At 44.9% G+C, this 14,764-nt stretch overlaps 1 protein-coding gene and 1 long non-coding RNA gene across 2 annotated transcripts in view; one reads left to right on the plus strand and one right to left on the minus strand.

Annotated features, from left to right (window-relative positions):
• The window catches only part of EPHX3 (epoxide hydrolase 3), a 155,906-nt gene that overhangs the window by 136,888 nt on the left and 4,254 nt on the right, over window positions 1–14,764 (minus strand). The window contains exon 2 of the mRNA XM_078681669.1: window positions 12,549–12,824. Coding sequence (XP_078537795.1) covers window positions 12,549–12,791 — 243 coding nt within the window. The 5' untranslated portion in view covers window positions 12,792–12,824. The remainder of the gene's footprint in view (window positions 1–12,548; window positions 12,825–14,764) is intronic.
• LOC144823300 (uncharacterized) overlaps window positions 1–14,764 on the plus strand; it is a 106,552-nt gene that overhangs the window by 30,602 nt on the left and 61,186 nt on the right. The window lies entirely within an intron of this gene.

The raw sequence follows: 14,764 nt of genomic DNA on the forward strand, positions 1-14,764 counted from the left end.
TTGTTTTTCTATGCATTTCGGCCTTCCAAATGGCAGACACAGTGTGTAAGAAAGAACTCTTTTTGAATAATACCCTCTAATTCACATGCTAATATGGTTACCCACATATTCAGAGATAGACAAATAACAACTGCTTATAAATGCCATATCTTGTTCCCATTTCAGAAATACATAGATTTCCTTGATAAATATTTTTCACTCTTTATATTTTACCAAATGAGTTGGTTTATACCAGGTACACAGTGAAAATCCATTGCAAGGTGCAACTCAGTTATTGGCTCTGGGTACTTTGGGTTCTTGGTGAACCCACAAGCTCCATATATATCCGCAACCAGAAGGGTCCTACGGACATAACAGTATATTGCTTTCAAAAATCTACCATAGTTAGAAGTTGTTACAGGTGGAAATGCAGGTACAAGTGACTGTTTTTTTCAAATCAATTTCATTAGGTTTTTTTTTCCAACTGTTACTTTCTAGAGGAAAACCCTGAATGATCTACACAAATGTCCCCTTGCTGAATTCAGAATGTTGTCTACTTTTCAGTTTGCTGTTCTTTTTTGTCGCAAAGAGGACCAGATTGGGATGACCCCACTGCTGGAAGATTCGATCCGCCGTTGGCTGATGCAGTTCCTATTCGTGCTTGGACATCGTTGACCTGCTGAGGGTGTCCGCCAGCACATTTGCAACTCACGGCACATGAACAGCCAAGAGATTGATCCTGTGTCGTATCGCCCAAGCCCATATCTCTTGGGCTTCCTGAGATAGAAGAACCAACCTCGTTCTTCCCTGTTTGTTTAAGTAATGCATACTTGAAGTATTGTCTAAGCGAACTAATACTGTGGCCCCATGAATGATAGCACGAAAGGATTTGAGGGCTAAGAAGATGGCACCTAGCTCTTGCAGATTGATGTGCCAAGCCTTTTGTTGAGGGTTCCATTTCCCGCTGGCCTTCAGCCCTTGAAGATATGCTCCGCAACCCTCGAGGGATGAGTCTGTGGTGATTGTGTAATTTGGCGCTTCTTGAAGGAAACGCACACCCCTTCTACAAATTTCTTTCTTGGACCCACCAAACAAAAAGGCCTCTTGCATCCGAGGAGTAATTTGAATGAGATCTTCGATTGAACTGGAGACCTGCAACCACTTCTTGTCTAGCTCCTCTAGCAATTTTCTCATGTGTAATCTGTAGTTGGGAAACAACGGGATGCAGGTGGAGGCTATGGCCAGGAATGACTGAGGATCTACTGAAACAGACTTTTTTGTATGTAGAAGAACCACCAAGTGGGAGCTGCAGGACCGTCGTTCGTGTGAGACAAACACCTTTGCTAGGTTTGTATTGATTGATGCTCCGAGAAACGTTCATATCGGAGCTAGTACTAGTTGGGACTTGTCCTGATTCATTGAAAACCAGGTTTTGAAACAGTGACTGACAAGTCTGGGTGTGCTGGACTGCTTGTAAATAAGAGCGAGCCCTTATTATACAGTTGTCTCAGTAAAGATAAATTTGTATGCCTTGCAGACGTAGATAGGCTGCCACTGGTGCCAGGATCTACGTAAATGCAAAAAAGAGTGGTGCAGGGGCACACCTGAAGTGTAACGTGATGATTATTTTTATATGCACAATTTAAACAAGTTAGTTAAAGTGTAAAGAAAATTGCGTGCATAATCCCTGAATATTGGGAAGGGGACCCTAGATTCCCATGATTAAGAACGACAAAAATAGACTGTGGGAAAACCAACAGTTAGGGGATTGCACAGCGAAAGGACTGTATGTCTCAATACATGTTCTTAGTAGATCTTCAAACAGTGGTCACAAATACTCAAAGGCAAATAAATTCTTCAAAACTTTTCAATTTTAGTTTAAATCTTTAGCAGTGATTTCAAAAACAATAAATTATAAACATCCTGTGTATTATGTTTCACAAGAGTATAAACAAAACGATATACTATTATGTCATTATACAAAAGCATAAATTGATACATAAACAAATGACTCCATATTGATGTTGTTCATATTTCTAGTTTTTCAAAAGTCCCAATGCATTTCGGATTATATAAACAACCCTTCGTCAGGGGAGTAGATTCGAAGAATGTGATGGTCTTCACATGTTGAACGACATCCACAGTGATCTACAACGCAACAACATGTAAGTATACTGCATTATATGTAGGATTTGCACCCAAGTGTGTGACTTGACTGTAGTGAAAACAAAAGGAGGAAGATGTGCTCGAGTGCATAATAGAAAAAGGAACCAGAGTTTATAATGTAGTGCATTAAACTTAAGCCTTCAGTGTGCCTACTGAGATGTAAGATTCCCGCATGCAGTCCATGTCTCCTCTATTGCTCATGTTCTAATATTCGGTGTTCATTATTTTTACTTTATTACAACTCATGTTATCGGTTATAGATCCCGATACTCATTTTGAAGCACTGAGCAGCCATTCTAGACCCCGCATAACGGTAGCTCTCCTGAGCTTTTCAGGCAAGCCCCTTCTTTCCTCATTCCAGCGGTTTAACTTGGGTACTGTTTGCCACTCATTTCATCTCAGTAGGCACACTGAAGGCTTAAGTTTAATGCACTACATTATAAACTCTGGTTCCTTTTTCTATTATGCACTCGAGCACATCTTCCTCCTTTTGTTTTCACTACAGTCAAGTCACACACTTGGGTGCAAATCCTACATATAATGCAGTATACTTACTGCATGTTGTTGCGTTGTAGATCACTGTGGATGTCGTTCAACATGTGAAGGCCATCACATTCTTCGAATCTACTCCCCTGACGAAGGGTTGTTTATATAACCCGAAATGCATTGGGACTTTTGAAAAACTAGAAATATGAACAACATCAATATGGAGTCATTTGTTTATGTATCAATTTATGCTTTTGTATAACTACATAATAGTATATCGTTTTGTTTATACTCTTGTGAAACATAATACACAGGATGTTTATAATGTATTGTTTTTGAAATCACTGCTAAAGATTTGAACTAAAATTGAAAAGTTTTGAAGAATTTATTTGCCTTTGAGTATTTGTGACCACTGTTTGAAGATCTACTAAGAACATGTATTGAGACATACAGTCCTTTCGCTGTGCAATCCCCTAACTGTTGGTTTTCCCACAGTTTATTTTTGAGGATCTACGTAAAGACACGTGAAGCCGACCTAAGTCCAAAAGGTAGGACTTTAATTCAAAATGTTTTGTACCCATTATAGAGCGTAGCCACTTCCTGTGCTTAGGAAGAATTGGCACATGGAAATAGACATCCTGGAGGTTGAGAGTAGTTATAAAGTCGTACTGGCATAAGAACTTTAGGACTTTCTTGAGGTACAACATTTGTAAAGTTTGCGCAAAGATCTAAAATCATGCGCTACTTTCCTGATTTGCTTGTTGATGAGGAACTGAGAGTTAACCCTAACGCTGTTGGAGATTCGGAACCACTCCGACGGTCCCTGTTTGTATCCATATAGATACTTGTGCAAACGACTCCCGTAAATGAGAAGGTGGAGGTCCCTTTGGAGGTGTAGAAAAAGGGAAATTTGACAAATTCTAGAATGTGCCCTTGGGCATGACGTTTAAAAACCCAACGGTCCTCTGTCACCTTTGACCAATTGGAATAAAAGTGAGATATTAGACCTCCTCCGTTTTTGGAGGGAATAAAGGTGGGTTCAAGGTAATCCATTGTTTCTTAGAAGAGTTGCCTCGGCTGTACGATGATTTTCTATGTAGGAACTGTTGGTACTTAGCCCATGTGACTGTGTTTGATTTGAGTAACGCAGTTGGTTCTGATTGTAGAAGCCAATGCTGGATGGAACTCCCTTGAAAAAAGGACGTGGATCTACGTCCTCGGCACCACGAAAAGGCTGTGATTCTATATCCAAAGGGTGCGGGCAGTATCTGTGTCCTTTAAGATGGTCTGCAGTGCCTCATCAACATGCTGGCCAGAAGGGATCCTCAATCAAAAGGCAAGTGAAGTATTGAAGTCTGAACCTCCTTGCGAAAGACGTAGCATTGACGCAAAAATGTCTTTGCCAGACTGCCCCTCTTGCGAGCTGTCGAAAACCTGTACACGCAATGTCGGCTGCACAGTGTATTATTTCTGATGCACTTCTCTCTCTCTTTCCCCTCCTGCAGGATCTTCAAAGTGTGAGGCTTGGAGGATTCTGGAATAAGTTCTACTAGCGCCAACATGTCAGAGCACATCTGGCGGCATACCTGCCCAACTGGCTTGCAAGATAATCACTGTGCCGCCTGAGTAATGACTGAGTCAGGGTAGACTGAGAGACTAGAAAGGCAGGTGAATAGTGGGGAGCTTCACATTTCTTGTCAAGGCGTGGAAAAAACGCCGGCACAGAGTTTGGCCTCTGCATGAGTTTAACACCTTCTTTCTAAATAAAGTCTATGATAGGAACTGAACGAACTTGTTTCTGTGGTTTCCCCAGGACGAGGGGAAAGGGGGAAACGATTTGCCGCTCTCTTCATAAGGAGGGGAAAACCTCCAATATTCACCGAAGGTGAATGCAATAGAACTCCAGTTGTAAGAGAAGACGTAATCCCGCCATGGTACAGGCCGTGGCAGCCTTGCTGTCAGAAATACATAATTCTGATCTGAAGAAAAAACATGCTCATACGGCTATGTGCTGTCCAAGAAGAATAATGGCGGAAGTAAAAAGCCATCACGCCATCACGTGGATGTAGCGGAAAGCTGCCGTCGACTAAATAAATCGTCTACAAAAGCACTGTGCATAAAAGTCAACAGTGTGTGAAACCAACTGTCAACGGGCTCAACCGTTGACGAATCCAACAGTTGACAGGGTCATCCGTCAACGAAGTTAACTGGCGTCGAAGCTGAATGTTGACTAAGCTCACCGTCTATGGAGCTCACCGTCTACGGAGCTCACCGTTTACAGAGCTCACCGTTTACAGAGCTCACCGTTTACAGAGCTCACCGTCTACAGAGCTCACCGTCTACAGAGCTCACAGTCTACAGAGCTCACCGTCTACAGAGCTCACCGTCTACAGAGCTCACCGTCTACGGAGCTCACCGTCTACGGAGCTCACCGTCTACGGAGCTCACCGTCTACGGAGCTCACCGTCTACGGAGCTCACCGTCTACGGAGCCCACCGTCTACGGAGCCCACCGTCTACGGAGCCCACCGTCTACGGAGCCCACAGTCTACGGAGCCCACAGTCTACGGAGCTCACCGTCTACGGAGCTCACCGTTTACAGAGCTCACCGTCTACGGAGCTCACCGTCTACGGAGCTCAGCGTCTACGGAGCTCACCATCTACGGAGCTCACCGTCCACGGAGCTCACCGTCTATGGAGCTCACCGTCAACGGAGCTCACTGTCAACGAGCCTACCGTCTACAGAGCTCACCGTCGACGAGCCTACCGTCGACGAGGCCGCCGTCGACGAGGCCACCGTCGACGAGCCTACCGTCGACGAGCCGACCGTCGACGAGGCCACCGTCGACGAGCCTACCGTCGACTAGGCCACCGTCGACGAGCCTATCGTCGACGAGTCTACCGTCGACGAACCTACCGTCGACGAGCCTACTGTCGACGAGGCCAACTGTCAAAGAAATTTACCATCGACGAAACTCCCAGCGGTCGACGAGCCTGCAGTCAACAAGAGGGCACTGTCCTCACTGTCGTCGACGAATGCCTGGAGGCGCTGTCGTTGCAGAGCACCATTGACAGCAGAGATTGTCCTCAGAGAGTACATCGACCGTATCGTCGACAAGATGGCACATTTTCACATAGAAAAGTGCGCAGAGTGAGTCTAGACGCCTGAGAGTAAATCTCGTGGGCGTAGATGTGGGAGGCACAGACTCAAAGAAGGCCAGAGACCCCTTAATTGTGATGTTACTTCAGCTGGTGAAGTAGAGGAGAAGCATCACTTAAAACCTTAATGTGCAGGACAAACAAAAAAATCCTCCCACATCAGAAGGGGGGTATAGTCTAAGCACAAGAACAACCCCTTCTCCTCCTACCGTGTCAGTGACAGGCAGAGTGCTGGTCCATATACTCTTAATGAGGGTTCACAGGAAAAGGTCTCAGCTTCCCACAAGTGACGCAGGGTCTGAAGGTAGACTTCATGTAAGAATATATTACAAAACTGTGATATTATGAAGAAAAAATTGAAGAAAAATTAAGAGAATTGAAGAAAACTGAGCAGAGCTCAGGGAGACTCCCTTCACACGACGTGCGGTAGAAAATCTGAGAGCCTGAGCCTCTGGGGAGAACATTCTGATGGGTGCTGTCGCCTGATTGGCTGCAGTTTGGTCTATACAAAATTACTAGGATAGTCATGAGTGTGGAAGTTTTTACTCTTGTAGCTTGGGCTACTTTACTTCCTGGTTGGTTATTACCAAGTTTTTCTAAGGATATTATTGCATATTACTGCTTTTTATATACTGTGGGACTCCCACTCCGACGACGGGAAATGATTCAGGCATGTGAATCTATGAAAGACACCCTAATACTGGAGAAAATAAAAAACTGAGGGGGAATAAAACTAGGTCCAAAAGGGCAGCTTTTTTTCATAGGTTTAAGCTGACTCAGCTTTGGGCACCCACACAAATAAGTTATCATATTTAGGTCTCACCTACGCAGCACGCATGTGCTGCATAGGAGGACCTTTAGCCGTCGCGCTGCTCTTTTTGGAAGCACACACTCGTGCTTGTGGCGGCCTCCACCTTGCATGAGAGAGCAGGGGCGCGCCACGAGTATGTGCTTCCAAAAAGAGCAGACTGCGTGCGCACGCACCACTCCCGGGCTTGTTAATCCAGTGGCAAGAAGCTTTACATGGGGTTGCTCGCGCGCTGCTTTGAGGTCCCCCTTCCTGCAGAATCGCCGCTCGTGGTTTTGTTGCCTTGTGTGCCCTTTTGAGTGAAGACTGTGTGCGAACGTACGCACCACTCACGGGCTTGTTTCTTGTCTGGCGTGTTTTCAGTACCAACAATAGGGGAGGCCCCGGAGGGTCATCCCCCTCTCATTAAAATTCACATCAGCTCCTACTGCCGGGCCTCAGGTTTACCACAATGCTGTTGCACCTCTAGCATCTCTGCAGCTCTTGGCGCCCCATTCATGCCCAGGCATTTTTCATTCATTTGCAAGCCTCGCAGTCCCGAGCCTCAAAGGCTGCAATGACAGAAGCCTCGGATATCATTAAAGACAAGAAGCCGCGCATTAAAGCACTCCTGGTAAGAGGAATGATGAATGTCAAAGATTTGAAGGAAACTCCGTTAATTTTATTTCGTTTGGAAAATAGAAATAGACAACACCAATTCGGGGGGCTGATGCAACAAACAGGCAGAGGAGTGCTTAAAGGCATATAAAATGTGGATTGGATTTGAGCTGCTGGTTCCAAACTTCCGTTGTATTGATGCCTGCTCCCTCTACGGGTCTCCCTGCCGCCTGCTCTCCCCCCCTTTCAGGTAGCACTTCGCCGATCTTGGCTCAGCAGACGGCCTGTCTCGGATTACAGCCGGGCCTGCCATTGGGCAGCGCTCAGCCTTAGGGTGGTTTGAACTTTGCCACTCACCCCTCCGCCTCCCTCAGTCTCCTGGACGTAATTATACTAAGAAGTTGTATATTCAGCAACGGCTGAACCAATGCTCGACCTTCTGGCGGAGACGTGTTCTCATAATGTGCACTCCACTCTCTACTAGTCATTGATACATCGGTTTGGTGATGATCCGCAATTCAATACTAGGAGCGCATGCAAGCTGCTGGGAATGAACAGCATTCCTTTGCTTTCTTTAAATATATATATATATATTTTTCTTCTTGCAGTTAGTTTGCCCAAATCACAACCACCTCCCAAATGAGTTTTCTTTTATTCAGTTTTTTTAAAGGGAGTAAAATAGTGTGCTGCTGGGAATGTTTGGGAACTCTAATGCAACTTGCGTGCATAAAATGGTGTTACTCAAAATTTTACATTCTAAATCGCAGAATCAAATTAAGTGGCGTTTCGTAAGCCTGCTTAAGAGTGTTGAAATTCTCAGTCTAGTGGATTTTCTACGGATATAAGTTTCGGGGTGGTGAAAAAACTATGCAGAACGCTCTCAGGAATTGCAAACTCCCAATCATTTTGCAGGTTACTTTAGGATGTTACTGTGGGTAATCCTGGATAAATATGTAAAGCTGTTTCTCTTAAAGGGACAAAGGAGATTTTTCAAAGTTGGGACTCGCCTGATTAATGGTTTGTGTCGAAAAGTTTCTCTAAAGGGTGAAAATTCTCTGTGAAAAAAGTAAAATCTGCAAATAAATATTTCATGTGCCGATTTTACTCCTTGTGGAAAATCAGTTGCAATTATTTGGGAAATATCAGTACTCCCCTCCATGTCTATGATTGGCTTAGTATTTCCAGGATGACTTTGCTAAGCTCTGAAAAGTTGGGAATCTACTAAGAAACGACTTGCAGACCATAAGATATCCAACGTGTTCAAACTGGTCTTCGTGAGCAGCCCCAGAAGGTTTGACTTCACATCTGGTGACTGTGGTTTAAGTGTTCCTATTTCTATTTGTATTTGGTCATCAGTGTACTCGAGGAGAAGGGGGGATGCCGGCGAAAGGTTTACATTTTGTGCATTGGCATGTTTTTGTGATGCCACTCTGTAAGATAGTCTATGAGCAGAGCACTCCCTGCCATGATCTGGGTGCAGGTGGGAGGTCGACGGTTTGAAGCCAAGAAGGGCTTATTTATGCTTCTTATTTATGAGGTCAAATAAAAAGGATTACTGAGATGGAGGATAATTTAATAATGAAGATAGTAGCGCTGCTTGATCTGTTGTTTTGCCTCAGACCCCTCAGCACGACCTTATCTAGTTGAGATTCATCGATTTAAGTAAGCAACATCATTTTCCAAGTTACTTAAAAAAGCCAGACTAAAAGGAGAGATGCTCAGAGAGAGGCTACTTCGGTCCTGTTTAACAAACATACACTAAATATAACAAGCATTGGCATAGCCAAAAGGTCTCGCCTTTGGGACCTTATGAGTATTTAGTTATCCAGCACGATATCCTTGGTGCAACAACATCAAGTGTTGCATGGCTAAACACTTAAAAGGTCCCAAAGGCGAGGCCTATTAGCAATGCCAAAGCTTGTTATCTGGATATATTGATGCCTCCACAATATGTTATGAGCCCTTCCCTGTCACAGGCACTTGGCCCACCCACACAAGTGAGGTAGTATTTTTATCAGGAGACCTGGCGAATGCTGTGTGGTGGGAAATTTGTGCCTGCGCGGTGATCTCACAACCTTCCCACACAGAAATGTGAGGAAAGTGTGACTTTTTAGCTAAATTTGACGTTTGCAGGGGATTCTGGGTAAGACAACAGTGGGGGATCCATGCAAACCACACTTCCCTGGACTCTCCCAGGTGTCTACTTTTTAGACATGTCTGGGATTGGTAGGTTTCCCTAGATGGCTGTCAAGCCCGGGACCAAACTTGCAGGCGACTCCCTTGCAAAACCAAGTTGTTTTTTGATAAATCATTTTGATGTCTCTAGAATATGTTTTCGGCCATTTCCTGTTGCAGGCACTAGGCCTACCCACACAAGTGAGGTATCATTTTTATCAGCAAACTTGAGGGAAGGCTAGGTGGATGAAGGTTTGTGACTCCCGCAGATTCCAGAACTTTCTGAAACAGAAATATGAGGGAAATGCGTGTGTTTTATTTTTTTACAATGTTTGAGGTTTCCAAGGGATTCTGGATAAAATAACCTTGTGAGAGACCCACAAGTCACCCTATCCTGGATTCCCCAGGGCGTCTAGTTTTAAAAAATTTACAGGCTTGCAAGGTTTGCCATGGGGCTGGCTGAGCTAGGCCCAAAATCCACAGGTAGGTACATTGAAAAAAAAGTGGGTCAGTTTTCAGTGGAAAAATTAGATGTGTCCATGATGCATTTTGGGCGGTTTCCTGTCACGGACACTAAGCCTACCCACACAAGTGAGGTACCACTTTTATCAGGAGACTTAGGGGAACACAGAATAGTAGAACCAGTTTATTACCATTTGTTTTTCTATGCATTTCGGCCTTCCAAATGGCAGACACAGTGTGTAAGAAAGAACTCTTTTTGAATAATACCCTCTAATTCACATGCTAATATGGTTACCCACAAATTCAGAGATAGACAAATAACAACTGCTTCTAAATGCCATATCTTGTTCCCATTTCAGAAATACATAGATTTCCTTGATAAATATTTTTCACTCTTTATATTTTACCAAATGAGTTGGTTTATACCAGGTACACAGTGAAAATCCATTGCAAGGTGCAACTCAGTTATTGGCTCTGGGTACTTTGGGTTCTTGGTGAACCCACAAGCTCCATATATATCCGCAACCAGAAGGGTCCTACGGACATAACAGTATATTGCTTTCAAAAATCTACCATAGTTAGAAGTTGTTACAGGTGGAAATGCAGGTACAAGTGACTGTTTTTTTCAAATCAATTTCATTAGGTTTTTTTTCCAACTGTTACTTTCTAGAGGAAAACCCTGAATGATCTACACAAATGTCCCCTTGCTGAATTCAGAATGTTGTCTACTTTTCAGAAATGTATAGCTTTCCAAGGCACCATTATTGGTTTCACACTCATTTCTACAACTAACTGGAAGGAGGTTAAAGGCACATAAAAATAGGAAAAATAGGCTATGTCCCAGGAAAATGGCAAAACTGTGTAGAAAAAAATGGTTTTCTGACAAAAGTCTGCCTGTTTCTGAAAGCTGGTAAGATGGTGATTTTAGCACCACAAACCCTTCGTTGATACCATGTGCAGAGAAAAACACAGGTGCTTTCTTGTACAGCCTTTTTTCCCCCAAAATCACAAACTTTAGCTGTATTTTGCCTAATTTCACTGTCGACTCCAGGGGAATCCACGAACCCTGGGCATCTTAAGAATCCTCAGGATGTTGGAAGAAAAAGCTGCAAATCTGGTGAGGCTCCCTTATGTGGATAAAATGTTATAAGGGGCCTAAGCACAAACTACCCTAAATAGCCAAAAAAGGGCACGGCAGGGGGGTCTGGCTGCAGAAGGGTTAAATCACACATACTCTTGGTTACCAGCTGTATTGCTTTGTAATAACAATCAAAAATAGCCATTTCAATGATTTGATCTAGTCAATCACTTTATAAATGGCCATTCTCACCAAAATGTAATTTGAAAATATTTCTACTGTAGTGCCAACATTTTACATTGCAAGTGAGGAACCCTTTAAAATGTTCATACCGTGACAAACTTTCATAATGGAAACAGCCTTAATTCCCCTACTCCCGACCCTCAGTTCATAACCCCTGTACAGTTTCCATGAGATACCTATTCAGGTTCTTGGGACATGGTGGTGGCACTAGCAACCAGTCTGGATGTATTCTTTGAAGGTCTTAGAGACGTAGAGGCTCTGCTTTAATTTTAAAACAAACTGAAAGCACTGAGATACACTGGTGCTCACAATGGGACTGTTGAATGCAAAGCCTCCACCGAAGGCCACTGAACGGAGCTTCCTGTACTTCCTGTGGATGACACTGAGCACTAAATACTGGAGAGGGCACCTATCCTCCCTGAGCAGTCAGTGTCACAGAGCCTTCATCACTACTGCATCCAGAATGAGGCTCTATCCCATGGAGACTTCCCAAGTGGGAAACAGCAAACAGGATAGACTTATCAGAAATAATGAGAAGAAAGGTCTGGAAAATCATGGATGCAAGCAGCAAAAACGTAGCTAAAATGAAAGTAATGTTGTGCTGGAATGTTCAGGATGCAGAAAGGAAAGAAAGTGCTTGATCTCATCAAAGTAGACAAAAAAAAGTGTTAGAATATCATGGAGGTAAAAAAGACGTACTAGTAAATCAAGATTAAGAAAAGAAAAGGGGTTCTGGGATGGGGGCGATAAAGGAAGGAATCTGCTTGTACCTTAATGTATAAATTAAAGTAATGAATTTGAGCCAAGGCAGTAGACATCAATGAGGGAGCTGGAATATCAGACAAATCTAGTTCCTGCTGCATCAATTCTCTCCCAAATAGGGTTAAACGCTACAAATTTCAGGCATCTTAGTGAGGTCATTAGGGTGAAAACTAGGGTACAGGAGAGTTTGGGAAAGAAAGTGGATGGAGTTCAGAAACCATGCGGAGCCACACAAAACAGCGACATGGGGTTTAGGGAATGGCTGTGGTACAGAGGTGGGCAGGGAGAGTTGGAAACAGGAACCAAGAACATAAAGGAAACAGGGGTCATGTGGGATGATGAACGGCACAGAATGGAACAGCAGGTGAAAGAGTGAGGAAGACAAATGGGAACATTTGCCCTAAGATTCTAAACAAACTAAGAAGTGAACATTTGAGACACAGTTTTGAATTCGGAGAACGGAAGTGCTGGATGCAATGCTAATAGCTAGCACATATAACCCTGTAATAGTGAGTAGATTATTGTTGCTTGCTGACCCTCTCTTACTTAACAGTTCATTAAACCAAGAAAATTCCACAGAGTGTATCTTAAAAGTATTTCTTCTACCATCCAATAGCTCTTGAAGTGGCCGTACCTTTATCCGGACGTAGCAATGCTGGCCAAACGAGTTGTCTGTGAGGCATTTTGGTGGAGTTTCCCGAGCCTTCCACTGAAATGCCCTTCTGGGCCCTTTCAGTATTAGAATCATGGAGCTGAAGCAAAAGAAGCCAGCTGTTATAAATGATGCTGTGTAGACGATGAGCCAGTAATAAAAGCTGGAGAAAAAGAGCACGATGCGAGTGGGGACCAACAGAATCCATGACAGAAGGTGTGCCATATTCTGGCCATTCAGTGTCGTCTCCCACACGAGCTGTAAAAGATGAGAAATAAAAAAAAATTTGACAAACCAATCTACACACACTGTTCTGGAACTCTATCCATCCGGAGGGTAATAATCTCTTGATCTGCAAAACCATGAATTCTTGTGACGCTGTGTAGAGGGGGTGTTGCCTGGCAATATGAAATTCAGAAGGTCCCTCTCCGACTCGCGAGGCAGAAGGTCCCTCTCCGACTCGCGAGGCAGGAATGTATGACGTTACAACGAATTCCGTTGCAACGCATGCCTTTACCACGCATGCGTTACAACGGAATTCGTTTTCCACACATAACCTTTACCTCGACTAAATGCGTGGTGACGTCATACGTCGTTAAGAGGAAACTGATTTTTTTTTCCGATTTCTCTTAAACGACGCTGATTATTTGCAGATCCCGACGTGACTTCTGGTGAGTTTTTTTATTTGGGGGGGAGACCCCCCCAAGCCCCCCTTTTTTTACTTTTTACCTTTACCACATATGCCTTTACTACAAACCTCGTAGTAAAGGTATGCGTGGTAAAGGCTTTAGTGGTAACCACGCATGCGTTGTACTGCATGCGTGGTTAAAGATTTCGTGGAAACGGCTTCGTTATAAAGGCCGTTTCCCGCGAGGCAGAAGGTCCCTCCCCGACTCGCGAGGCAGAAGGTCCCTCCCCGACTCGCGAGGCAGAAGGTCCCTCCCCGACTCGCGAGGCAGAAGGTCCCTCCCCGACTCGCGAGGCAGAAGGTCCCTCCCCGACTCGCGAGGCAGAAGGTCCCTCCCCGACTCGCGAGGCAGAAGGTCCCTCCCCGACTCGCGAGGCAGAAGGTCCCTCTCCGACTCGCGAGGCAGAAGGTCCCTCTCCGACTCGCGAGGCAGAAGGTCCCTCTCCGACTCGCGAGGCAGAAGGTCCCTCTCCGACTCGCGAGGCAGAAGGTCCCTCTCCGACTCGCGAGGCAGAAGGTCCCTCTCCGACTCGCGAGGCAGAAGGTCCCTCTCCGACTCGCGAGGCAGAAGGTCCCTCTCCGACTCGCGAGGCAGAAGGTCCCTCTCCGACTCGCGAGGCAGAAGGTCCCTCTCCGACTCGCGAGGCAGAAGGTCCCTCTCCGACACGCGAGGCAGAAGGTCCCTCTCCGACACGCGAGGCAGAAGGTCCCTCTCTGACTCGCGAGCCAGAAGGTCTTTCTCTGACTCCAGAGGTCGAAGGTCCTTCTCTGACTCCAGAGGTCGAAGCTTGTTCTATGTCTGCCAAGGCACCAAGCCTCTCTTTCTGCAGAGGCAGAAGGTCCCTCTCTGTCTGCAGTGGCAGAATGTCCCTCTCTGTTTCATAAGGCAAAAGATAGCTCAGTCTCCAGAGGTAGAAGGCTTCCTGTCTCTTGAAGCAGAACGGTCCCCTCTGCATCCATTCAATCAAGTTTCACCCACAAGTTTCCTTTAACATACAGATAAAACCCATGCAGTATTCGCTAGAATGGAACTTGTGTTGTCCTTTACAGGAAGAATATGTCTCAGCCTTACCAGTCACCAAGAGGCACCAGCCTCACATGTGTCTAACTCAGCTCTAGGTCTCCCACCTGTTCTGAAGCACCAGCCTGACCCATGCCTATCTCTGCCCTAGCCAAACAAGTGCCTGGCTCAACATGATTACTGATGAATGTGTGCACCTCAAGGGAGTTTCACTCTATTGCTTGAGACAGGTATTCAAGGCTCAAGTCCTAAAAAACAGAAGTGGGGGACTCACCAAGTGTAGAAAGCTGGCTCTTTATGTGATATATCAAATGTTTGATAGACCATGTACAGAGTCCAGGGGTTCCATTATGAGTGGACAGGGCTTGCTATGCAATCCCAAAGTGCTCTATTAGGTGGTTGTGTGCAGCCTAAGGCTTAACAGAGATGAGTGGAAGCCATTTGCAAATACACACAATGTTCAATAACTGACAACACGACTCAAAAAGA

Source organism: Lissotriton helveticus, chromosome 1_1 (genome assembly GCF_964261635.1).
Source record: "Lissotriton helveticus chromosome 1_1, aLisHel1.1, whole genome shotgun sequence".
NCBI classification, from domain to species: domain Eukaryota; kingdom Metazoa; phylum Chordata; class Amphibia; order Caudata; family Salamandridae; genus Lissotriton; species Lissotriton helveticus.